The following is a 27409-nucleotide window of genomic DNA, read 5'->3' on the forward strand; positions in this document are numbered from 1 at the left end:
TGTGTCACAGGCCTGGCTCCTCCCCCCTCATCCTGGTGCTGTTTCAGGCTCCTGGGCTTTCCACCGCTCTCCAGCAGGGTGAGTCTTTATGGGGAGCCCTGGGGCAGCCCCTTCCCAGGTCCACAGGTGTCGGCCATCACTGACCCTTGCTGGCAGACCTCATGGACACAGCGTCCGTGAAGGCCTCCGCAGGCTTCTGAGAAGGAGGAGCCCTAGAACTGGAAAGGGAAAGCATCCATTGCAGGCAGGGGTAACTACATCAGCAAAGGCCCAGACATGAATGGGACTGACCTGCCAGTCCCTGGCCAGCCTGGCCCTCGCAGGCCAGTAGGGTCCTGTAACCAGGCTCGTGGGCTCTCACCACAGGGTGTGGGGGCACCACAGCACAGGTTTGGCCTCTGCCCTGCCAAGCTGCCCTTCCTCAGCTGTGCTCTGATTTCTGTTTCTCAAAGCCTCAGGTATATCCTGCCCTGGTCTTCCCAAAGTTCTGGCATTTTGATTTACATTCAGGGAAACTGAGAAAGGACACCACATATCCAAACAGTCACTAAGGGGACATTCAGTCCTTCCTAGGGGACTCCCATGGCTGGCTGTCTTCCCAAAGCCACAAGGGGGTATCCTCACTGCCACACCCACACACCCACAGAAGGGTGGGAGGCAGCCCGAGGCCGGGGTTCCACTGAGCTGGTTTCGGCTTTTATCTTTAGCCCAGGCAGAATGAAAGGTCAGATTCCCACTGCCCACCCCCCCAGAGTTTTCACCACTGCACCTCCAGCCAGAATTTAGCACCCCTTGTCATGGTGCACCCGCCCCTTACCCCACCCCCCCATAGAGCCCTTCACCTATGTGGGCTGCTGTGAAGGAAAGCCAGACTCTCCACCTCTCTTATCTGATCTTTGCAACCAGCCGGCATTCTTGTGCCCTTTGGCAGCAAAGGAAAACTGAGGCGTGGAGGTTTGTTGAGATGCCCAAGATCCAACACCTTCAGTAGCAGAGCAAATGGCAAAACAAAGCAGAGAAACTCCAAAATGTCAGAAGTAAACAAAACAAAACATTTCAAAAACATGGGCTCCCCAGCTCACCAAGGTCCTCTAACACCTGCCACCATAGGGCACTCTGGGCTCTATGGGCACACACGGAAGACTTAGGATCTGGCCAGATGGAGATCAAAGGTGGGGCCAGCCACGGGGGGAGGCAGCACCGCTCCATGACAGGCAGAGTGGAAGGCAGCTCAGGGTGGGCTCCAGGGCCATGCCCACTGACCAGGATGGCCAGGGCCAGAGCCTGAACCCAAAGACACAAGGCTTTCCTCCTGGGCTACAGCTGTCCGGTGCCAGGGCAGGGGCCAGGCGAGGCCGCAGATGGCACTGAACCAGCATTCTGCTCTGTTGCACCACAAACAGGTCTGGGGTCAAAGCTGACCACCACCCCACCCCCCCGGCCCCTGCCAAAATGGTCTCTCACAAGTTAAAAAAATACTAGTAATTCAATGCTTCCCCACCCAGGGGTCTGGAGGAGTGCCTGCCAAATGGCGCAGTTAGAGGAAGCAAGCATCAAGTGACCGGCAGGGACGGGTGTACAGCCGTCTGAGGTGGGCGGCACCCAAACCTGGCCAGGTGGGATGGAGGCCCCAGAGGGCCGGCCAAGCAGGGAAACGCGGGGGGCCGTGGTGCTCAGAGTTGAGTCCGGGCAGGCAGCCCCAGCACGCACACTGTCCGGCCCCACCCGAGACCCCGGGGCATCGGTTGGTGTGACGGACCCCGTAGAGGCTCCACGGCCTAGTGCAGCCGCAGGTAGGAAGGGGCAGAGTAGTTGAAGAGCAAGAAGTCCATCCTGTAGAGGTCGAAGAGGCGCCGCTGGTAGAAGGGGCTGATGTCCCGGAAGAGGCGCTCGGCCAGGTCGCGGGCGGCAGCCCCCTTGGCCCGGGGCGGGGGCGCCGGGAAGCGCAGGCCGGATGCGCCCACCAGGCCCAGCACGAAGGCCGAGTCCTCCGCCAGCGTCTCGAACTTGCCCACCACATCGTAGCGCAGGCGGCACGGGTGGCAGAGGGCGTGCGCGCGCTCCCAGTGCTCGTTGAAGGGCTCCTCGCGGCGCGTGCGCGGGTCCAGCAGGTAGGCCAGGAACTCAGCGAAGCGCACGTCGTGGCCGCGCGCCAGCGCGTCGGGGTGCGCACGCGGCCTTAGGCGCCGCACAATGCGCGTGCCATAGCGCTGCTGGAAGGCCGCGCTGTAGGGCCGCGCGAACTTGTTGCGATAGGCCGACGCCAGGCGCTCGAAGGGCTCGCGCACGAAGAGGACGGCCAGGTAGGCGCGCAGCCGCCGGTTGATCTCCGCGGGGCTGAAGTCGGCCAGTGAGGGCAGGCGGCCCGGCGCGTGCGCCTCGTGCGCGGGGATTGCAAGCGGGTCGCCTCGGGCGCGGCCGCTCAGCGCCAGCAGCACGCGCTTCCAGTTGGTGCAGGCCACCTTGGGCACATAGCAGTAGAGCAGGCCATGCGCGTCGTCCACCAGCACGTGCCGCAGGTCCTCGGGCCCCAGCAGGCGCTGCCGGCGCGTATGGCGACTGCAGGTGCGGCGCAGCAGGTCCCGCCGCTGGCGGTGCACTTCGGCCAAGGCGGAGCGCGGGCCCTGTGAACGACAGCGGAAGTGGGGGGAGGGGAGTGAAGGTGGGGTCATTGCTGCAGGCCCTGCGCCCACCAGCTCGTGGAGAAGGAACAGGGGATTTGAACCCTGGCACTGCCACCCATCATTGTGATTTGGGACCCAGGGATCTGCCGTAGACCAGAATTGGGGTGTGTGTGTGTGACTCTAACCTCACTGAGGCAGATGGAAGAATGTGACAAATAGGGTTGGACACTCAGGACCAAGGGGGTCCTGGTAATGCATATGCTGGTGTCAGAGTAAGCCTGATTAATAAGTCATCAGAATGGTGAGCATGGGCACAAATTGAATATATGCTCACTGTTTACTAAAAGCGAGATCATGTATAAGAACAGTGTTAACTCCACATAAAGAGTTGAGAAATGCAGCCACCTGTAAGCTACTGAGATACTTTTTAGTTCAATAATAAAATTAGCGAATTCTGTATTTAGGAATTGTTATGTTCCTTTGGATCTTGATTTTTCCCCCCCACCAACAAATTCTAACCTCAGTAGCTGGGCAGGAAACTTGCCCTCTCTGAAGCCTGTCTCTCTTCTGTGAAATACTAACATCCACTATTTATCTAGCACCTACTGTATGCCAGGCACTTCACGTGCACTTTACAACTCTATAAGTTAGGTGGTATTAGTATACCTGGGCCAGCCCCTCCCAGCCTGTCTCAGCGGTGCTAAGATCCAAGCTACAGAATGGTGACTCCTTTCCTTCAAGTCCTTTCTGCACCAAACAGGGTTTCCACTTCCAAGACCCCACCGCCCCTCCTCTTCCTGATTTTCATCCAAGACTTCTTAGGAAAAGTGTTTTTAATTTCTCAAAATTGCCTTAAAAACCTTCAAGATATAATAATAATAATAAAAAAAACATTGTGGAGGACATGGGAAAATGGGACCTTCATTCATTGCTGGTGAGAATGTAGAATGATACAGCTGTTGTGGAAAGCAGTTTGGTAGCTTCTCAAAAAACAAAACAAACAGATGACCCATCTAGGTATATGCCCAAGATAACTAGAAACATATGTCAGGCCAAGACTTGTACATAAATGTTCACAGCAACCTTATTCATAATAGCCAAAAGGTGGAAACAACTCAAATGTCCAGGTGGACAGTCATCCAATGATGACTGGATACATAGTATGTGGTCTGTCCATAAAAGGGAATATTACCCAGCCATAGAAGGTATGAAGTTCTGATGCACCCTAAGAAAAAGATTATGCCTGCCAAGTGTAAGAAGCCAGACACAAAAGGCCACATGTTGTATGATGGATTCTACTTACATGAAATGTCCAGAATAGATCCATAGAGACAGAAAGTAGACTGGTAGTTGTCAGGGGCAGGTGGGAAGGGAGGGGGAGGGACTGCTAATGGGTGCTGGGTTTCTTTTTGCGGATGATGAAAGTGTTCTGTAGTTAGAGAGTGGTAATGGCTATGTGGCCTTGTAAGTGCACTACACACTACTGAAGTGTACACTTTAAAAGAGTGAATTTTGTGGTATGTGAATTATATCCCAGTTATGAAAAAAAGCCTTATGTTTCCATTTCAGGGAAGGACAAAGCAGCACCTGAAATGGTGGGACACTTGGTCCAATGCCCACGTAAGAGTATCTGCTGTTGCTGGGTGGGAAGGGGAAGAATTTGTCTGTGTGTGAGGCGGTGCTCACTTGAGCTTCTCATGCCTTTAAAAGTATCCTGCAGAAATCCAAGATCCTGCTAGTGATAAAAGCTGAAGTACAGAACAAGAGTTGACGTGTCACACTTTCAATTTACAAAGGGTGAGGAAAGAAAGAAAAAAAATGTTTCAGAAAGGATAGGTTGTAGGGAGCCTCTCATATTTTAATTTTTTTTAAAGACTTATTTATTTCAGAGAAAGAGAGAGAGAGAATAGGGGGGAAGAGAGAGTGAGCATGGTGGGGAGGGGCAGAGGGAGAGAGAGAGAGAGAATCCCAAGCAGTGCCCTGCTGAGATCAGAGCCCAATGCACAGCTCCATCTCATAACCCCAAGATCATGATCTGAGCCAAAATCATGAGTTGGACACTTAACTGACTGAGCCACCCAGGTGCCCTGGGAGCCTCTCCTTTAGATGTATATTGAAATTGTCATGTAATGAACAAGGCTGGGATTTGCTTCCAAATAAGCCCAGGTAGGAAGGGAGGGAGAGGGGTCTGGATGAAACAGGATTGGACAAGATTTGATCACTGTTTAAACTGGGTTATGGGAATGTGGGGGTTCGTTGTACATTTTACTTCTGTATGTGTTTGAATTTGTCTCAATCTGAACATGAAGCAGAAAAAAAAGAGGACATATATACATGTAGGTATGATGCTGGAAAAGTATCTAAGCACCTGACAGCATTGGACACTACACACATGCCTGGAAAGGCACACAGGGAATGAACTGGTCACCTGCAGGGGTAACCAGGGCCAGGGTGGGAAGGGAAGTTACCCTTCACTGGATGCACTCTTTTGAAGGGTTGGATGCCCTATCATGTGCTTATCTTCCTTTTTTAAAATCTCACTGAGCGCTGGCTGCCAACCTCAGAGCAGTGAGGGGAGTGAGAGAACTAGGAGGATTCCCTTCCCTCTAAGGCAAACTCACAGGACTGGCCTCAAAAGCCTGGCTCTACATGGGTGCCAGGAGAAGGCTGTATCTAGTGGCCCCACAGCCAAGGTCTGCTTTCAGCTTCCAGACATCCCCACATATTTCTTGTCACAGGGAGAGTTGGCCATCTACCCAACTGTCAGTCACCCTCCTTCCTTGCCAACAGACCCCACTTACGGTCATGTGCAGAGCCTTGGGGAAGAACCAGTCATAGCAGCCTCACACAACTTCATGAAAGCTATGGGTCCAGGGGTGGGCATGTGGCTTGGTTTGGGCCAAGGAGATGTACAGGGATGTCTGCTAGTCTCCCAGGAAAGACTTACCTTCAGTACAAAAAGAGAGGGCTCCTGAAGGAAAAAAATCTTTGCCTCAGCCCCTCCCTTTCTGCTTGGGGTACCATCGTGTGAGATGTCTGGAGCCCTGGCAGTCATCTTGGAGTTGTGAAGCAACAAGATACACCATATGTCAACATTCAGAGGGTGATATTGGGCAACATCCTGCTGCTGTACCAAGGGCTGCTGATTTCTGAGCATCTTGGGAAGTAAACACTGACTGTCCTAATGGCTTAAAGTCAGCTTTTCTGTTGCTTGGAGCCCCATAAATACCAAGACAGTTAGTACTATCTCCATACAAATGAAAAAAACTGAGGCATAGAAGAAATAAGTTGCCTATAGCTCTCTCAAGTAGGGGAGTTGGGACTCCAAATGCAGGTCCCTTAGGACTCAGAAGCTGGGCTATGCCCACCAGTACAGGAACAAACCCTGCAGCTACAATCCTCATCTCTCCCTGCCTGACTGGACTTGGCTGCCTGGATTCTTAGCCTGGCTCTAATCCTTATGAGCTCTGTGGCCTTCTCTGTACCCTTGGCCTCCCTGTGCCTCAATTTCCTCATCTGTAAACAGGGATACCAACAGCCCCACTTTATAGGGTTGCCATGAGGACTAAGTAAGTTCATTGAACTAGACTCTCTGGTACACAGTTAGCCGTTGTTGGCCAGATTATTTTTATTACTCTTTTTTTCTCCAGCTGCAAGGTGCTAAGCTCCCAGGGCCTTGACACCCAACAATCAGTGGGAACTCAGGCTGTGAGGGGGCTGAGCCAGCCCCATCTACCCCTCAGAAGCCTATGGAACTAGTGGAACCAGGATCCTGCTGAGAGCCTGGCCTGCCCTCAGCCTGCTGTGTGGCCCAGGGCAAGCCTGTTACCCTCTCTGAACCAAGGCCTCCATAACTGCAATCCAAGGGCGTGGGTCAGAGAAGTTCCACAGACCCCCTTGGCTCAGCCCTCTGGGATTCAGTGTACAACTACCTACCCAACCTGTCTGATCATTCTTCCCAGCTCGAAACCTGACTTCCCTGTGGCCCTTGTCCCACCTGCCAGGCCCTGCCAAACTGCTGCCCACTCCTGGCTTGCCTCACATCCTCTTCTGTCATCTGTCCACCGCCAGGCATGCAGCCCCCCTTACTCTTTGCATCTTAACTCCTTCCCAGCAAGTCTCAGCTCCAACATCCCTTACTTGGAGAGGATCTCTCCACCTGATCTAAACTAGGACCCTCCCAGTAATCTCCTGCTGCACCTTGTACTGCCCCTTTAGATGCAAATCAGCCACAGGTTAGTGCAGATGGCAATGATAGGATGATGTCTTCCTCACCTGAGAAGGTCAGCTACACAGGTCAGGGACCCAGCTGACCTGCTTGCCACTGGATCAGCAGCATCCTGAGCACAGCCTGCATATAGTAGGTGCTCTATACATGCTGTCTGAATGGGTGCCTCTCCTCGTGCCTGCTGATATGTGTGTGAGCCAGGGGCCTGTGGCTCTCAGTGGGGTCTGTGTGTGTGTTTGGGCTATGCATGGTTCACAGCAGAAGTGGAATGCCTGAGACAGCAAGCCTCCTGGTCCCAGTGCCTGAGAACAGCAAGAAGGCAAGGGCTCCCTGCATGTTTCCCTATCACAGCAGGTATTAAGATCTGGGGGGGGGGGTCACCTAATTCCTGTCTCCCCACTAGACTATCAACTTCCCGAAGGTCCTTTATTCTTTTATATCCTCAACACATGGCAGAGTACCCGGCACAGTGTGACTTCAGCCTGTTGTTGGGTGGATGGTGGATGGGTAGGAGGGTAGGTGGGTGGGTGGGGGGGAGACCAGGTCTCAGCTTGTCCTAAGATTTGCCCTTGTCACAGGCATTTTCCTCTCTGCACAGGGCCTTGACTTGCAGAGGAAGCCTCTTTAAGTCCAACTGTGGGCTCTAATCCCAAGATGGAAGGTCTACACTGGAAACTCAGTTCTCAGTTTCCTGTGGCTGGAGGTAGAGGAAGGCATCACTGGATAGGGGTCTGTCCACTTACCTGGTCCAAGTCATAAAGCATCTGCAGGGGACTCCTCCTCTTCCCACCAAGCCAGCCAGAGCCCAAGCTGTTTTCAAATGCTATGGGGCATAAAGAAAGAGACATCAGTTGGGCTGGCTGTAGCCCTTGGAGGACTTGGCCAACTCCCTTAGGCACATTTGATCTACCTCTGGGACTCAGTTTCCCTGTTGTGTCTCACCTGCCTCCAGGAAGCTTGATGGGGTGTGGGCCACTGATAGGCCCCCTAATCCACCAGGGCAGGATACTTGGTGTTGTTCCTGCCCCATGTCGCCCCCCGCCTTCAGAGCTGGAGGACACCAGGTAGGCAGGGATGAGAAGAAAGGTGGAACTCAGCCCACAGCCCACTGGTAAAGACCTGGCCACCCAAACTTACCCATCTCCATCTGCCTTCATTTCATGCCCCACGCCTATCAGCCCCATATCCATGGGGCCCTAAGGGGCTCACCAAGATGGCTGGCATTGCAGCCTCCTGAGATCCTGGGTGTGGGCAGCCAGAAAGAGCTGGGTAGCAATAGAGGTAGCACAGCCAAGCTGCAGGTTCTCCAGTGACAGCCCACCAGGTCACATGACCTCCATGGACTCCTACAGCAGCCTGTAATTCCTTGGCCAATGTGTATGTCACTTGGTGGTAAATGCAGGTTTCACTGTCTCCCAGATTGGAAGACAGTGTGCAGGGATACAATCTGTCTGTCTCGCTGCTGCACTCTTCAATCTTCCTAAAATTACCAAAAACTCTGCTTACTAAATTTATTCTTTTACTCTAAAGGCATTTTAAGGAATATCTTCCTACGTATTCCATTAACATAATGTAGTTGATTTAGGTAAGCATAGGCTCATGATCTTCTGCTTCTTGATCACATTTTTCTATAGTATAATGCAGTCTTCAAAAAGATCACCAAAACTGGCAAACCTTCAGGTAGACAGACCAACAAAGAAGAACGAAGTCTCAAATTACTAAAAACAGGAATGAAAGAGAAACCATTAGAATTGAATCTTACAGAAATGAGAAAGGCATGAACAATTCCTAAAAAGATGAGGATTCCTGAAATTGACTCAGAAAGAAACAGAAAATCCCAATGACATAAAACCATTTTATGTATAATGTATATGTGTAATAATGTACTGTATAATAATATGTATAATAATGCAGTGTAAAATAATATATATAATAATGTAATGTATGATAATATGTATACATACACTGAAGTAGTAATGTAAAAAAAAAAAGAGAGAGAAGCCCAGAATCAGATGATTCACTAGTGAATTTTACCAAGTATTTAAAGAAGAATTAAAACCAATCTCTTCCAAACTCTTTACCCCTCTCAAAAAAACAAAACAGAATTGGGGGTGTAAAATACCTCCTAACTCATTATATGAGCCCAGTATTACCCTGATATCAAAACCAGACATAGATATCACAAGAAAAGAAAATGACAGATTAGTATCTCTTATGAACATAAAAAAAAATACTGCAGACTGCAGACTGAACTCATCAACATATGAAATGGTTATATATAACCAAGCAATATATACCCCAGGAGTGAAAGAGTGATTCAACATACAAAAATCAATCAAGGTAATACACTACCATATTAATAGAGTAAAAGAAAAAACCCACATAATTATCAATACATGCAGGAAAAGTACAGTACAATATTCAATACCCTTCATAATAAAAACACTAAACAAACTAGAACTTGAAGGGAACTTCTTCAAATTGATAAAGGCCATCTAGGAAAAACATATTTTATGGTGAAAAACCAGATGTTTTACCTCTAAGATCAGGAACAAAACAAGGGATGCCCACTTTTACCACTTCTTTTCAACAATGTACTAGAAGTTCTAGCCAGGGTAACTGGGAAAGAAAAAGAAAGAAAAGGCATCCAGATTGGAACAGAAAAAGTAAAATTATGTCTATTTGTAGATAACATGAATATACATAGATTATATAGAATCCACCATAATATATATGTATATATTCTATAATACATAGAATCCATCAACTATTAGAGCTAAGAGCTAATAAATGAGTTCAGCAAGGTTGTAGAATAAAAGATCAATATTCAATAGTCAATTGTATTTCTAAATACTAGTAATGATATATTTGAAATCGAAATTACAAAAAATCTCCTCTTATAATAGTTAAAAAGAATAAAATATTAAGGATTAAATTTAACAAATGAAGTACAAGACTTATCACTGACAACTACAAGACATCACTGAAAGAAATTGAAGACCTGAATGAATGGAAAAATATCCCATGTTCATGGATTGGGAGACTTAATGTCATGAAGGTGGCAGTCCTCCCCAGATTACTAATACTATTGCTATTAAAAACCCTAGCTGTCTTTGTTTTGTTTTTTTTTTTAAGATTTTATTTATTTGACAGACAGAGATCACAAGTAGGCAGAGAGGCAGGCAGAGAGAGAGGAGGAAGCAGGCTCCCCGTTGGGCAGAGAGCCTGATGCAGGGCTCGATCCCAAGACACTGGGATCATGACCTGAGCCGAAGGCAGAGGCTTTAACCCAGTGAGCCACCCAGGCGTCCCCCTAGCTGTCTTTTTTTGCAGATTTACAGTTGTTGACAACTGACAGCTGATCCTTAACTTAATGTGACAATTCAAGGGATTTAGAATATACAAAATAATCTTGAAAAGGAACAAACTTGGATATCTCACACTTCCTAATTTCACCTACTTACTATGAAGCTACAGTAATTAAGACTATGTGGTGCTGGGATAGGAGAGATACTGACGGATGAAATAGAATTCACAATTCAGAAACAAACATTTACATTTAAGATCTAAGGATCTTTTTTATTGGGTGCCAAGACAATTCAATAGAGAAAAAATAGTCTTTATGATAAACTTTGCTGAGAAAACTGGATATCCATATGTAAAAGAATGAAATTGTACCGTTACCTCAAACCATATACAAAAACTAACTCAAAATGGATCATAGGCGTAAATGTAAGAGATAAAAATATAAGGCTCATAATGAAAACATAGACATATATTTCCATGATCTCTGAATTGGCAGTGATTTCATAGATATTGCATCAAAAGCACAAACAACAAAAGAAAAAATAGATAAACTTGACTATAACAACATCAAAAACTTTTCTGTTTCCAAGGACACCATCAAGAGGGTGAAAAGACCACCCGCCAACTTGGAGAAATTATTTTCAAATGATATAACTGATAAAGGACTAGTATCCAGAATATATAAAGAGTGTCTATGACCAAATGATAAAAGACATAACCCAACTTTTCAAGTAGGCAAAGGATATGAATGGACATTTCTCCAGTAATATACAAATTGCCGATAATGGATAAAAAGATGCTCAACATCTCTAGCTGTTAGGAAACCTCCTTAAGACACAACTTCTCACCCACCAAGATGGCTATAATAGAAAAAGACAAAAACAAGTGTTGGTTAGAATGTGGAAAAATTGGAGCCCTTATACTTTGATGGTGGGAACGTAAAAATAGAGATATTTTGCCACAGAAAACAGTTTGGCAATTCCTTAAAAGCTAAGCCTAGAGGGGCACCTGAGTGGCTCAGTGCGTTAGGCCTCTACCTTCAGCTCAGGTCATGATCTCAGGGGCCTGGGATCGAGCCCCGCATACGGCTCTCTGCTCAGCAGGGCACCTGCTTCCCTCTCTCTCTCTGCCTGCCTCTATACCTACTTGTGATCTCTCTGTCAAAAAAAAGAAGAAAAAACTTAAAAAAAAAATGCTAAGCCTAGTGGCACCTGGGTGGCTCAGATGGTTAAGTGTCTGCCTTCAGCTTGGGTCATGGTCTCTAGGTCCTGGGATGGAGTCCCATGTGGGGCTCCTAGCTCAGCAGGGAGTCTCCCACTACCCCTGCTTGTGCTCTTTCTGTCTTACTCTCAAATGAGTAAATAAAAAATTTAAAATAAAAAAAAAAGCTAAGCCTAGATGATTTTGGAAAGATGACAGACCAAGAATCTGTCCCTCCACCTAGGCAACAATTGTACTAGCAGAATCTATCTGATACATCAGAGAGAACTGGAATTCTGGAGTCCTTTGAAGGCTTTCAACTTCCAGAGGAAGGCTTATGTGGTAAATGGTGGTAAATTTCAGTCAGTTTCAGCTCTTAGCACAGGGCAACTACCCATCTCCCACCCCCACCACATGGTATGCAGCTGTGCATGTGTTCTTGGAGCAGTTGACATACAGCACTAAAGAGCCAGAGTGGGCAAAAGAGACCTGTTCTCCAAATATCAGAGATCTGTGCTTTGATTAATTGTACCTCCCCACATTGTTGCAACCCCCTCCCCCTCCACATAAAGTGACTTCCAGGAGAAGTCTGGTTTACTTTGAAGAGCTGGTTTACTTTCCCCCACCTTTCATTTTTCTCTTTTCCCCTTTTTGGAGCCAGATATTACAGACTAAAACATTCAAAAGAACCGCATAGGTGGGGAAAAATAGAAACTGACTGAATGCCCAGAAAGAGCTCAGAAAAGACCTAAGAAGTCCTTAAATTTATACCTTGGGCTGAACCTCAGCACAGTCTACAACAATCAGAAAAACAAAAACAGAAATTAAAAACAGCAATCACTGAGAAAGAGAATCTGATTTCCAGAGCTACATTTTGATTCAGATGTTCAGTGTTCAACAAAGAAATTAGAAGTCATACAAGGAAACAGGAAAAGTATGGCGAATTCAAATGAAGAAACTTGTATAAATTCAAAATACAGTGTATAATTTTAGTATATTCAGTGTAATCTCCATGGTATCCACAAAAGAAATGAGAAAATAATTTAAACATTTTACTACAAAAAATAAATTGACTAGGCACAAAAGTAGACAGTATAATAGTAAATGAGGAATAAAAAAACTGTAAGCATAGAGAAGACAAATCAAAATGACAGATGTTCCTCTTTATCATTAATTTAAATGTCAATGGATTAAACTCTGTGGTTAGAATGAAGAAATTGGCAGAATGGATAAAAATATCTGACCCAACTCTATATGCTGTCTACAAGAGACTCACTTGGGATCCAAACTGGTTGAAAGTGAAAGGATGGAAAAAGATACTCCAAGCAAATAATAACAAAATAGAGTAAATGTGACTATATTCATACCAGACAAAATAGACTTTGAATCAAAAGTTTACAGGAGACAAAGAAGGACTTTATATATAAATAAAAGTTTCAATACAGCAAGAAGAGAAAACAATTACAAACATTTACTTACCTAATGGTAGGCCATCGAAGTATATGAAACAAAAATTAACAGAATAGGAGGGAGAAATAGCAGAAATAGAAGGGAGAAACAGGAGGGAGAAATAACAGAATAGGAGGGAGAAATAATAGGTGGGAGATTTTAATATACCACTCATAATAATTAATTAAGTAACCAGAGAGAAGATGAGGAGGGAGACAGGGGACTTATGTATCACAGTAAACCAACTAGATCTAATGGACATATGCAAAACACTCTATCAAATAACAACAGCATACACATTCTTCTCTAATGCATATGGAACATTTCCCAGGATAGTCTATAGGTTAGGCCACAAAATAAGTCATGATAGATTTTAAAGACATATATCGTACAAAGTATGTTCTCTAACCACAGCAGGGTGAAGTCAGAAATCAGTAACAGAAGGAAAACTGGAAAATCCACAAATTTGTAGACATCAAAGAACACACTTCTAAAAAACCAGTGGATCAAAGAAATCACAAGGGAAATTAGAAAATACTTGGAGACAAACAGAAATGAAAACAATATACCAAACTTATGGGATGCAGTAAAAGTGTTTAAGAGAAAATTTATAGCTATATATGCTTACATCAAAAAATAAAAGAAAGATCTAAAATCAGCAATCTAACTTTACAACTTAAGGAACTAGAAAAAGAAAAAATAAACCCAAAGCTTTAAGAAAGAAGGAAATAATAAAGATTAGAGCAGAGATAAATGAAATAGAGAATAGAAAAATAGGGAAAATCAAGAAAACCAGACATTGGTTCTTTGGAAAGTTCTACAAGTTGACTAACTTTCAGCTAGATGGACCAAGAAAAAAGAAGATACAGCTTACTAAAATCAGAAATGAAAGTGGGACATTACTAGTGACTACAGAAATAAAAAAAAAAATAAGAGTACTATGAACAACTGTATGCCAAAAAAAATTGGATAACCTTGATGAAATAGACAAATTTCTAAAAAACACAAAATGTATTAAGACTAAATAAATAGGTATTTAGAAAATCTGAGAAAACCTATAACTAGTAAGGAGATCAAATCAGTAATCAAAAATTTCTAGACAAAAAAAAATCCATGGACACGATGGCTTCACTGCTGTAGTCAATCAAACATTTAAAGAACTAATACAAGTCCTTCTCAAACTTTTCAAAAAACCAAAGAAGAGGGAGCACTTCCTAACTCATTCTATGGGGCCAGTACAACTCTGATTGGGGAGGGGGAAGCCAGACAAAGGCACTACAAGAAATGAAAGCTACAGACTAATATCTCTTATGAATATTGATGCAAAAACACTCCACAAAATACTAGAAAATGTAAAAAAAATAAAAAAAAAAAAATAAAAAAAAAATAAAAAAAATAAAAATAAAAAATAAAATAAAAAATAAAAAAAAATACTAGAAAATGTAACTCAACAGCACATTAAAAAGATTATGCATTATAACCAAATGGGATTTATTCTTAGAATGCAAGGATAGTTCAACATACAAACACCAATCACGTAATACATCACATTAAGAGAATGAAGGGGGAAAAACAAGTTAGTTGATTATCTCACTTGACACAGAAAAAGCATTTGACATAATTCAACATACTTTCATGATTAAAAAAATTAAAAAAACAAGGAATATAAGGAAAGTACTACAACACAATATAAACCATATATGAAAAACCCACAGCGAACATCATACCTAGTAGTGAAAGACCAAAGTTTTTCCTCTACATCAGGAATGAGGAAAGGATCCCCATTTTCTAAAAAGATTTATTTAGTTAGTTATTTATTTGACAGACAGAGATCACAACTAGGCAGAGAGGCAGGCAGAGAGAGAGGGGGAAGCAGGCTCCCTGCAGAGCAGAGAGCCCGATGCGGGGCTCAATCTTAGGACCCTGAGATCATGACCTGAGCTGAAGGCAGAGGCTTTAACCCACTGAGACACCCAGGTGCCCCAAGGATGCCCATTTTTGCCACTTCTATTCAACATAATGCTGGAATCTCTAGTCAGAGAAATTAGACAAGAAAAAGAAAGAAAAGATATCTAAACTAGAAGGAAGTAATAAAATTATCTCTGTTTGCAGATGATATGTACTTAGATGCAGAAATCCCTGAAGATTGCACCCACAAAAATTGTTAGAACTAATAAATGAGTTCACCAAAGTAGCAGGATACAATATTAACATACAAAAATCCATTGCATTTTCATACAAAAACAATGAACAATATGAAAAAGAAAGCACAAAAACAATTCCATTTACAATAATGTAAAAAAGAAGAAAATATTTAGGAATTACTTAACCAAAGAGGTGAAAGACTTGTACAGTGAAAACTACAAAACACTGCTGAAATAAGACACAAAGAAATGGAAACATGTCCCATGATCATGGATTAGAAAACTTAATATTGCTAAAATGTCAATACTACCCAAAACAACTTAGAGATTCAATGAAATCTCTGTCAAAATTCCAATGACGTTTTTTTGCAGAGATAGAAAACCCATCCTGAAATTTGTATGGGAACCCAAATAGCCAAAAATAACTTGAAAAAGAACAAAACTGGAGGACTCATGCTTCCTAATTTCAAAACTAACTGCAAAAAAAAATAATAATAATAAGTAACAAAACAGTGGGTGGTATAAGGACAGACATATAAATCAGTAGAATAGAATAGAGAGCCCAGAAATAAACACTTACATATATGGTCAAGTGATTTTAACCATTCAAAGGGGAAAGGACACTCTTCTCAACAAATGGTGCTGGGAAAACTGGATATTCACAGGCAAAAGAATGAAGTCAGACCCTCACCTCACATAATATATAAAATTTAAGTTAAAATGGGTCAAAGACCTAAACATAAGACCTAAAACAAGAAAACATAAGACAATAGCTTCATAATATTGGATTTGGCAATAGTTTCTTGGATAGGATCAAAGGCCAGGTAGCAAAAGAAGAAATAGGTAAATGGACTTGCTGGAAATTTAAAAACTTTGTGCACCCATAGTATCCAATATCTCTAAAGAATTTATCAAACTCAACCCCCAAAAAACAAATAATCCAGTCAAGAAATGGGCAAAAGACATAAACAGACATTTCTCCAAAGAAGACATACAAATGGCCAACAGGCACATGAAAAAATGCTCAACATCACTTGACATCAGGACAATACAAATCAAAACCACAATCAGATAGCACCTCACACTAGTCAGAATGGCTTAAATTAGCAATAAAGGAAATGACAGATGTTGGTGAGGATACAGAGAAAGGGGAACCCTCCTACACTGTTGGTGGGAATGCAAGCTGGTGTAGCCACTCTGGAACATAGCATGGAATCTCCTCAAGAAGTTAAAAAGAGAGCTACTCTATGACCCAACAATTGCACTACTGAGTATTTGCCCCCAAAATATAAATGTAGTGATCCGAACGGCACCTGCACCCCAATGTTTATAGCAGCAATGTCCACAGCAGCCAAAACTACAGGAAGAGCCCAGATATCCATTGACCTATGAATGGATAAAGAAAGTGATATATATATATATATATACACACACACACATATATATACACACACATATATATATTTGTATTTGATATATATATATATAAATGTGATATTATATGTATATTATATACAATGGACTATTACTCAGCCATCAAAAAGAATGAAATCTTGCCATTTACAATGATGTGGATGGAACTAGAAGGTATTATGCTAAGCGAAATAAGTCAATCAAAGAAAGACAATTATATGATTTTACTCATATGTGGAATTTAAGAAACAAAACAGAGGATCATAGGGGAAAGGAGGGGAAAATAAAGTAAGATGGAATCAGAGAGGGAGACAAACCATAAGACACTCTTAACTCTAGGAAACAAACTGAGGGTTGCTGGAGGGGAGGTGAGTAGGGGGATGGAGTAACTGGGTGATGGACATTAAAAGGACACATAATGTAATGAGCACTGGGTGTTATACACACCTGGTGAATCACTGAATTCTACCTCTGAAACTAATAATACAGTATATGTGAATTAATTGAATTAAAATAAATTAAATTTTAAAAAATGTGTGCACCCAAAGACAATGCAAAGAATAGGAGAAAATATTTATAAATTATGTATCTGATAAGGGATATATAGAGAGCTCCTAAAATTCAACAACAACAACAAATTTTTAAAAAGGGCAAAGGACTTGAATAGCATTTCTCCAAAGAGGATATACATATGACCAAGAAGCACATAAAAAGATGGTCAATTTCACTAATCATTGGGTAAATGTAAATCAAAATGATAAGGAGATACCACCTCACACCCATTATTATGGCTACTATAAAAAAAGAGAGAGAAAACAAGTGTTGTCGATGTGGAGAAATTGGAACCCTGTACACTGTTGGTGGGGAGATAACAAGGGGCAGCTTCTAGGAAAATAGCATGGAGGCCCCTCAGGCAATTAAATGTGGAGTTACCATATGACCCAGAAATTCCACTTCTGGGTATATACCCAAAGGAGCTGAAAAAGCAGGATGTCTAAGAGATACGTGCACACCCATGTTCACAGCAGTATTGTTCACAATAGCTAAAACGTGTTAGCAACCCGAGAGGCCATCAAGAGATGAATGGATAAGCAAAATGGGGTCCATTCATACAGTGGGTATTAGTCAGCCTGGGAAGGAAAGGAAACTCTGACATAGGCTACAACATGGGTGAGCCCTGAGGAGATTATGCTGAGTGAAAGAAGCCAGTCACAAAAGGACCAGTTATGAGTGATTCCACTTGCAGAGTACCCGGAGTAGTAAAAACCAATGAGTTATAAAGCAGGGGATGGTGTTCGTGTTGCGGAGGGCAGAACAGGGAGTCACTTAATAAGTGCAGAGTTTCAGATCTACCAGACAAAAAGATCTCTGGAGAGGATGGTCACAAAACACTGTGAACGTGTTGATATCACTGAACCATACAAAAACGATGAAGACAGCAAAATTTATCTGACATGTATTTCACTATAATAACAAAAATTGGGGGAAAAAAAGTTAAGCATAAAATTAGCCTATGCCCCAGCAACTCCACTCCTAGGTACACACCCAGGAGAACTGAAAACACGTTCACACAAAAACTTATGCACATATGTTTCCCTTGGCATTATATTTAATAACCAAAGCCTTAAATATCCATCAGCAGATGAAGGGTTAAATACTGTGGTATGTGTATACCTATTCACTCATAAGAAGGAAAGGAGTACTGACCCAGGTTGTACTGACATGTACATGACATGTACCTGACATGGCTAGACCTCGTAACATTATTCAGTGAGAGAAACCAAACTCAAAAGTCCACATATTGTTTGATGCCATTTACATGAAACAGCCAAAATGGGCAAATCCATAGAGACAGAATCTAATGGTTGCCCAAGGCTGAGGGACACAGCAGCAGAGTCCCTGGGAAAGTGGGGAGTGACTGCTAATGGCTAATATTCTGGAATTATATAGAAGTCATATTGCACAACTTTTACAGACAGTGAATACCACTGAATTGTGTACTTTAAAAAAGTGAAATTTTATGGAATGAGAATTAGATCTCAATGAAAATAAATAAAAATACTGGTCATAAAAAAAGAATATATGCAAGGACATTTTATGTAAGTCTAGCTTACAAATTCAGTCAATGGCTAGCATAATATATTCCTGAGTTCATAAGACTATGGCTTATTCACAAGAATATCTTCAAGAATTCAGGATCATATGGGAAGAGAATATATTCATAAGATGGATGAACATATCCATGAACCTTGGCTTTCAACAAAATGAAGAGTCTTCAAAATGCTGCCAAGAATATATTCATCAAAAAGATTCAGGCATTTTCTTTAAGATGTGTTTTTGACGAAGAAATAAACCTGGAAAATTTGATAAGCTGAAAATTTGGTTAAGTGTTGGCAAACTGACCATGAGTAGTGGTTCTCAGATTTTGGCATGCGTGGATGAAAACATAATTACCTGGCCCCACGCGCAGAGGTTCTAGCCCGGTAGGGCTGGAGTGGGGCCCAAGAATCTGCATTTCTAACAGCTCCCAGGTCATGCTCATGCTGTTGGCCCAGGATTGCACTTCTAGAACCACTGTATTAGAGCCAGGCCTGGCAGAGGCTGGTCAAAGGAATGAATAAGCGACAGATGGATTGGCCTCGCCTTGGCTTCCAGAACCTTCTGTGTGCATCTGAAGCCTACTGTCTAGGGACTCCTGGCAATGCCTCTGGCAGCCTCAAGCACCACCACCCCCAACTTGGAGGGAGGCAGCCAGCCTTCAGAAACACCAGCCCTTGTATGGGGACTCTCATTTCCTGCTCAGGCTACAGCCTGCAGGAAAATGGATCCCATACCAGACCTCAGGGGCTGGTGGGTGGAGGGTCAGAGGGAACAGGCACAAGAGGGAGGCCCTATTTATAGAGTAACTATGGCTAGTGATTACAGGGCTGGGCCACACCACCCACTCCACCCTTCCCACCACACAGATCAGAAGAACCTACAGTCTAGTGGGATGGGCAGGGTGGCCATGGAAGGGGACAGATGGGTCTAGGAGGGTCAGAAGGGGATTGTCTTGAAGATCCCTGGAGCCAGCCCTCCACTCTGGGAAGCTGGCGGTTTGGCTCTGAGGGCAGGGTGGCCCCAAAGAGGCATTCCCCAACCTCCACTCTGGTTGCCCCTAGCCTCTCTTGGCTTGTGTCTTCCACCCTGCAGCCCCTCCATGAGGCTTCAGGTCCCAGGCTCCCTGCCAAGGGCACCAATGAGCAGACAAGCCAGGGAGAGCCAGGCAGCAGGCCCAGTCTCACAGCCAGGGAGGAGCCTGGGCCCGCCCAGGGCAGCCACAGGCAAAACCACAATGGGGTTCTATGGGGTTCTTCTTTGAAAAAGGAAACAAAAATAGAGAAGGTTATGGAAGGGGCTGGGTGCAGGGAGAGGGTGGTGGAAGGGAGGTGGGAGGGACTAGGGAGTGCCAAAGACGCAGACAGAGAAAGAGACAGAGCTACACACAGTGATGGGGACAGAGGCTGGCAGAAGGAGAAACAGGGAGATCATAGTAGTAGAACAGCTCAAAGCGAACCAGCTGGGGCTGAAGGGGAGGAAGCGATGTGGGGTGAGCTGCCCACAGTCTGGGAAAGCCCAGTTCCCATGCCCAGAGGGCTCCAGGCCATGGAAACCAGGCAGCACCAGCCTCATGAGCAGACCACAGTCCCAGTCTAGGAGACCAGTGGGAAGACCAACCCAACACCCTGCAGGGCCCACTGCGTGTGGGCAGGAAGCCCCTAAGAGAGCATGGCAGCTGGCAAAAGAGGCAGTGTTTCAGCAGGGTCAGGGAGCCAGGGAAGAGGCAGCTGGGGCACAGCCCTGGGCTCAGCCAGCAACTGGCACTGTGCTCGGCGCTTTGCAGACATTGACACACTTACTCCTATCAGGTAGAAACTATTATTATCTGCGTTTGACAGATAGGGAAACTGAGGTTCAAAGAGGAAAAGAAACATGCCTGAGGCCTCAGAGCAAGTAAAGCCCAGGAATAGGATCTCACCCCAGACCAGAGCACATGTACGCATCAGAGGGCATATCTCTTGGGCACCCATTCTGCCCAGTGCACAGCCTGGTCCATCCTCACAAAACCTACAGGTAAGTGGCTGAGCCACCACACAGGAAAACGGAAAGCAGAAACCCAGTACATGGCCCTTTGCACACCCACCCCTAAGGAAAGGCTTTGGCTGCCCCTTGGAGCCGGGCAGGGTGCAAGTCATTCTGTGGGTGACTTGAAACTTCACTCTTTTGGGGGGAAGATACTGTTTGGTGATTCCCAGTCCAGTGAGCAAAGATTACAACATGTGGTTTCTGGTTAATAAGTTCTAGCTGCGCATAGTGTTGCAAGACCAGACAGGCAGGGACAGCCAGGCCCAAACAGCACCGACAGGCCCTGGGGACATTGCTGGGGGAGTAGGAGGGAGGGTTTCCCCAGCCCATTCAGTCCCCTGGGTGACCTGGGACTTCAGGGCTGACCTGCATGTCTCTGGGTCAGGGACATTCCCTCTGGTAATCAGGCCCGTGGAGGAACACATTAACAAGACCTTCAAAAATAAAAAAAAAACAATCCTACATCCCCCCACCCCCCAAAGAAAAGTAGAGATCTCTTCACTTGTATTTAAAATTCAGACTCAATATTTTGAACTCCATAAACCACCTGGAATGGAACCTCTGATCTGTCCAGATGATCTTGGGTATAATCTCATCACCTCTGCCTTCAGAATGATCAGGAACCATCCCTGTCCCCCAAACCCTTCACTGTAGTCAGCTCAGGGCAGCAAGCCCCTTTGGCTATGTCCAGGACAATCACTAGAGTCTCCTCATTCAGCTTCTTATTTCTCTTCCTCCTACCTTGGTTATTTTAAAACCCACATGGCTTCCTACTTGTTAACAATAAATTCCTGTTCCTTCCCAGAGGCCCTCCTGGTGTACCTCCCACCTTCCACTTACCCCCAGCTCCAGCCACACTGGTCTTTCTACCAAGCAATGAATACATTAGGTGAGCTCCCACCTCAGGACCATTGCACTGTTCCTTGGCTGGGATGCTCCTCCAAGAGCCCTTATACTTTAGAGTAAACACTTCATGTTCAAATTTCAAATCTGAAGTCTCTGGAAAGAGGGTCTCTCCAATGAGCCGCACTCCACACCAGGATCTTTCCATTTCTCCTTTTAATTTATTCATGGCACTTATTACCACTGAAATAATGAGGTTATTTCTGGCTGCCTCTTCAGAAGGTCAGCTTTGTATGGGGACTGTCTTGATTTCTTGTAATTCTTGTAACCCCTGCAGCTCACCTAAGGTCAGTGAATATTTACTTAAAGACTGATAGCCGCTTATGGCCATAGGGAGAGTACCTCATTTCCTAATATGCCATTCAAGGCCACCCATTAACACCCAATTTATAGTACCTTTCTGGCTTCCACCCCACCCCCTCTTCTCATGAACCCAGAGCTCCACCCACAGCACAGCTCTTAGCACACCGGGACTTTTCCCTCCTCCATGCTTTTGTCTGTCCCATTCTCTCTGCCCAAAATTCCCCTTCCTCATTTTCCCACCTGGTGAACTCCTATGCAGGCTTCAAAGTCCAACCCAGATATTCCTGCCTTGCAGAGTGGGAAGCATAAAGGTTAGGGATTTAGACTAGGATTTAAATCCTATCCCCCACACCTCCTAGCTGAGTGACCTTGAGCAAGTTACTTCCCTGCTCCTGATCTTAGTCTCTTTCTCTGCAAAATGGGATTACTAATGCTTACTCTAGTGGGCCATCGGTCTTGCAAGCTAGCCTTTTCTCATGGCACTCTCCAGAGGCCTGACAGGTGCCTCTGAGCCCTAGGCACTCTAGCCGTCTCTGAGAACGGACAGCAGCTTGGTGAGCATCTATTTATTTGGCTGCCAGCAGCCACTCCCCTCCTTTGGTTAGCCCACTTGATTTCCCTCTAGGAAGGAACCTGCTTACCTTCCATCCACATGTTTCTGATAAGCATCCTTCTCCCACAGCAGTTGGGATAGACATGTGACCAGGCCTACCCAATCAGAGCATTCCATCCCCTTCTGCCACAGCAATTGGCTCAGAGGTCGACACCAGGTGACCCAATTCTGGCCAATATGACACATCCTTGAGACTCTGCCTGGCATTGTCAGTAAAAGAGCCCTCCCTTTGGACTGAGGGAGCTAAAAGTGAGGCAACCATAGAGAAAAGCCAAACCCAGAGCTGGAGACATGGTTTCAGCCCCTGGATCCACCCATTCTTGAAGGCAGCCACATCTGGCTTAAGTGGGCAGGAGTTGAGATGTCTGCACTGAGACACTATCCTCTGGGTGGCTCCCAGTCTCTGGTTCCTCACTTGCCATTGAGGGCCGAAGAGCCATGACTGAGAAAGGAGCATACAGAGTCCCGGACTGGGGCCCCGCTGTGCAAGGGAGAGGAGGGAGAGTCTATGGGATGGGGTCCTGCAGGGGGCTCAGTGAGAGGCAGGGGACATGGGGCACCAGGCGGGTGGGGGTGGTGTAGAGGGCAAGATGCCTGCTCTAGCCTCCTTTGGCTACCCCGCAGAGATCCCTGGCTTTTGCACTGAGGGGCTGCTGCTAGGTCCTCAGCTCCAAGCCTCACTGACCCACCTGAGCCCTGGCACCCCAGCTCCCTGACTCCCCAGTACTCATTGGGCATTTCTGCATTTATTCTGTGTAGAACCAAAATACCGTTTTTTCATTAAAAGCAATGGCTGCCTCTGGGACTACTATGTTGCCTCGCTGCAGGGGCACCCTATCAGAGACCCTGTATTTAGTCTGTACAGTTGTCTCTGTGGCCTGAGTCCCCAGGTGCTGTGGTGCCAGAGAAGGAAGGGCATGGAGAGGGAGGAGGAGGGAGAGCCAAGGTCCCCACCTGAGCTTCCTGAGTCCTTCCCCATCTGGAGACTTTACGGGAAGGATGGTAGGGGAGAAGAACTCTGTGAGCACACATCAGCCTTGGACCGCAGACAGGGAGCACTGGACCCCAAGAGAAGAGCTGTGGCCGGAAGAAAGGAAGGCTGCAGTCCAGCCTGGAAGGAAGGGACGGGCTCCACTGGGAATAAGCACCCCCCCACCTCAACCTCTTTGCTACTCTCCCTTCCCTGCCCCCAACCCCAGGTCTCCCGGAAGTGGACAGAGAGTCTCCTCCCAACATCAAGGAAGATGCTCCACTCCTGCAAACCTAGAAAGTGGGTCCAGACCCTCCCCGTGCCACCGCTGTGAACCAGAGGTAGGAGATTTAAGGGGGTGCATGGAGACTCTCCCTGTGGGTGCCTCTGGGGACAGAGGATGCAAACTGGCAATTTGGATTTTTAATATAAAAAATGTAAGGTCTGCACAGGCAGGGGTATTAATAAGTTTGGCTCCCAGCCCTAGAAAGGCACCTCGCAGGAGCATGTGCCCAGCAAATATGTGGTCGACAGAGTTACATCGCTACGTCCAGGCAGGGACACAGAGGAAGCAAGGGGTAGAAGGGGACAAGAGGGGACAGTGGAGGTGCCCCTGGGACCCTGGTGTGAGGGTGGGTGTTGAGGGCAGTGGCATCCTGGGCAGCTGTCCCACCTTGCCCCCAGCATCTTCCTCATTCCCCAGGACCCTGTGACTGGGCACTAGATCAGCATTGGTAGAATCCTGGGGGCTGAGGGGGTACCAGGGCTCAGACTTCTCCAGACTTCTCCTCTAGTAAATGGGCTCCAGGCCTATAGTGGCAGCCTCTCAGGGGTCCCCTGTCCAATGTGTGGCAACACCTTCTGCTTTGGAGAAGGAGGGGACCGCACCAGACCTGCCTGCCTGGAGTAAGGTGCTGACACTCTCCCTGTGCCTTGGAGCCCTATCCCCAGGCCAGAGACTCACTCCTTCCCCACCCCGCTCCCCACCCTGCCTTCAACCCCTTCCAACTTGGAACACAGCTTCAGGGACATGCTCAGAGATGCCGAGGATCCTACTGAGGCCATTTTCAGAGTCCCTGGACAGAAGGATCCACCTCCAGCTGCTTGGCAGAAGACCTTTCCACCCAGCAGTCCGCCCTTGGCATCTGCCTGGTGCCTGTGGGCTCAACATTAGCACACCCTCACTGGCTTCTGAGCTCAGGGGGTTTAGCTTATGGCTGGGGTTGGGGGGGGGCGGACAGCAGGGGTGGTTGGGTAGGTTGGTTTGATTAACCTTCTTTTGTCACGGCCAAGGTGTCAAGGTGTTCAAATAACAGGGAAGCCCAGTGGGCACATGTCCCAAGCAAAGACCGGGGGTGGGGTTCATAAGTCCCTCTCTCTAGCTCCTGCTCTCCTGGGTCTTGCAGGATAGGGTTAGAAGGAGAAGGAACAAAGCGCAGAGAGTGACCAGTGCCTTGGCTCATTTCTCTTTTCTCAAACCTGGGTAGAGGAGGTAGCAGAAGAGATATGTCCCAGGAGGGGAGACCCATACAACCCCAGAGATACAGACACGCAGATGCCTACTGAATTGTACCTACTCCTTTGTAGATACCCCTGAGACACACCCCCATACCAGGACCCGCACGCTCTGGCCTTTTCTCTCTCTCACACCCCACCCCGGGGGCTGAGCTCTGGGGGCTGGGAGTCCAGGCCCTGAGTAAACATTTGTCCCTGAATGACTGGGTGGACAGAAACTGTTCTACGGTCACAGACCCTGGGATCACAGCCCACACGGTGCTAGGGGACACGCTGCTCAGCTAGGACACAGGAGCACCTGCTGCGAATCTGGAGCACCACTCTCAGATGGCCAGCCTGCTCACAGAAAGGGGGTGGTGGTAGAAACTGTCCAGAGCTTCCTTCCACGGGCTTGGAGAGGGCTCCAGATCTGGGTGGCTGAGGCCAGACATGGGGGAAACAGTGCGAGTAGCAGGGTGACTGGGTGAACACTAGGGAGGACTCTCCAAGGGGTGCTCACCTGGACCCCAGCTATACCCTGGCCTCCAGCCCGGAGGTAGGCATGGGGGTTTGAGGGAAAGGAGAAGGAAGCCCCTCACCCCAGGAGATGAAGGGAGCACAATATTACACCTAATCATGACAGCTGACCCTAATCATGAGTCCTAAACATGACCAGCCACTTTCTGTGTGCTGTCTCCCTAACTCCTTTAACTTCATCTCCCCAGAAGCCCCATAAGGAAGAACTTGAGCACTCCATGTGATAGATGGGAGTACTGAGGACCTGGGAGGAGAGGGACTAGGTCATCCAGCAAGTAAGGCTGTGGAATGACCTTTATTCACTAATCTAGACCCAGCCGGGGGGGGGGTGTGAGTGTCCCCCCAAAATAGATTCCTCAGTCTCATCTTTTGGGCCCCCTTGATCCCATGGCCCACAGTCCCTGCCTACCCTGGGGGGCGTGGTTATCTACTTCCTGGGACCCTGTCTGGGAGTCACCAAAGATGGGGCTCTGAGGATTCTCACAGCCCACACAGGGTAGGGGCGGGGAGTAGAGACTGACCCCCTACCCACCCGTCCCTGCTCCCTACCCCAACACACTCACACCCAGGAAAGGCAAACAGCCCCAGAGACGGGAACACATTGCTGACTAGGCATCTCAGCCCCCAGGCAGACTGTGTAGCCTGTGGGTTAGCCATCCACACCTGTCCCTCACTCTCTCTGGCCTTAGTTTCCCACTTTTTTTTTTTTTTAAGATTTTATTTATTTGACAGAGAGAGATCACAAGTAGACGGAGAGGCAGGCAGAGAGAGAGAGAGAGAGAGAGAGAGAGAGAGAAGCAGGCTCCCTGCTGAGCAGAGAGGCTGATGTGGGACTCCATCCCAGGACCCTGAGATCATGACCTGAGCCGAAGGCAGCGGCTTAACCCACTGAGCCACCCAGGCGCCCCTAGTTTCCCACTTTTAAGTGGGGAGGAGACAAAGTGAAGTAAGACTCAGCGCACACCTGACCCAAAGCAGCTACTTTGCACTGCGGACTCATGACAAGCTGCCTCAGTTACTCCAACTAGACCATGCAATGTGTGCGGAGGAGCCCCAAGTCCTTACCCCTGCGGACTTGGGGGCGGAGCAGGGTGCTCCAGGCAGCGGTGACTGTGGCACAGAGGGACCACCTTCAGGACCAGGTAGCGCCAAGCTTCTCCAACCCACCCAAGCTTATGCCAAGCGACTTCGGGGCGCCAAGGGGTGTTGGGGCAAGGTAAATGAGGCTGTGTTCCTGGCCCAATGCCCTCGGCCACCCACAACTGACCCCGGTCCCTGCGCACAGGCTATGAGGCCCCAAAGGATCACGTCTCTTGGTCGTTGAGAGACCGACTCCCCAGGGGCCCAACACCCTTTCGGGGAGCTGGGCCATGGGCGGGGGCGCCTAGTGCCTTTCTGCACCCACTCACCCCCTCCTCGCCACCCCCCACTTCGCCCGCCCTCCCCCAAGACCGGGAGGACACGGCAGGTGCCCCCAGTGTAGGGGCCCGACGGGCACTCACCCGGGCTCAGGGCGCGGGGCGCGGCGCCCAGGAGTAGGAGCGCGGCACCCAGACACGCGGCGGCCAAGGCGCGCCGCGGCCAGCAGCGCCTCCCCATGCTGTGCAGGGCCGGCGGGGCTGCAGTCCGCCCTGCCAGGCAAGGGCAACAGTGCCCGGCCCGGGACCCGCCCCGGGACCCGCCCCGCCGGGTCCCGCCCGCCCAGCGGCGCGTACCAAGGCACGGCACGGGGGTGCGAGGGCCCTGCTTGCGGGGGGCAGGGTGGTGCGGCGGCAGACCGCTGGGGACTGCGGAGGTGCGCGACGGCGGGTGGCGACCCTCTCTCGTTCGTCCTCCACGCCACACACCCCATCAAGTGGGGCATTGGTCCAGGGCGCAAAGGGTGGAGACCCGGTGGAAAGAGTCTTTCGCTGGTGAGGCTCCGCCCCCTTCAGTTTGCCCTGGGGTACCATCCTCCACCCGAGACCAAGAAGCCTTGCCATCAAAGTGGCAGATCGGTGGGTGGGTCGGAAGAGGCCTGTGTCCTCGGTGTGTTTTCGCGGCCTCGCATGCCAGGGGGCTAAGGGCTGGTATGGGGAAAAGCCCTCTGTACATAACCCT

At 47.3% G+C, this 27409-nt stretch overlaps 1 protein-coding gene across 3 annotated transcripts; it reads right to left on the minus strand.

Moving 5' to 3' along the window:
- Positions 1–1281: 1281 nt before the first annotated feature.
- On the minus strand, positions 1282–27165 carry CHST13 (carbohydrate sulfotransferase 13). Of its 3 annotated transcripts, XM_032340690.1 has the most exons (4): positions 26812–26850; positions 9390–9471; positions 7596–7675; positions 1282–2624 (listed from the first exon to the last, which is right to left on the minus strand). In XM_032340690.1, the coding sequence occupies exons 3-4, from the start codon at positions 7614–7616 to the stop codon at positions 1779–1781; spliced, it is 867 nt and encodes a 288-aa protein (XP_032196581.1). In that variant the 5' UTR covers positions 7617–7675; positions 9390–9471; positions 26812–26850; the 3' UTR covers positions 1282–1778. The 3 variants fall into 3 exon arrangements, with proteins under 3 accessions (XP_032196581.1, XP_032196492.1, XP_032196649.1); XM_032340601.1 differs by lacking the exon at positions 9390–9471 and having other exon boundaries at positions 26812–27165; XM_032340758.1 differs by lacking the exons at positions 9390–9471; positions 26812–26850 and adding an exon at positions 8407–8544.
- Between the last annotated feature and the right edge of the window lie 244 nt (positions 27166–27409).

The sequence above is a fragment of the Mustela erminea genome, chromosome 1 (assembly GCF_009829155.1).
Source record: "Mustela erminea isolate mMusErm1 chromosome 1, mMusErm1.Pri, whole genome shotgun sequence".
Lineage (NCBI taxonomy): Eukaryota > Metazoa > Chordata > Mammalia > Carnivora > Mustelidae > Mustela > Mustela erminea.

Bases quoted from the DNA above. Each gene is read 5' to 3' on its own strand.
- CHST13 (XM_032340601.1), bottom strand. From the start codon at position 26,908: ATGGGGAGGCGCTGCTGGCCGCGGCGCGCCTTGGCCGCCGCGTGTCTG. The intron at 7,676-26,811 runs GTGAGTGCCCGT...TATGCCCCATAG, and splicing joins GCCCCGCGCCCTGAGCCCGG to CATTTGAAAACAGCTTGGGC. The intron at 2,625-7,595 runs GTAAGTGGACAG...TGTCGTTCACAG, and splicing joins TGCTTTATGACTTGGACCAG to GGCCCGCGCTCCGCCTTGGC.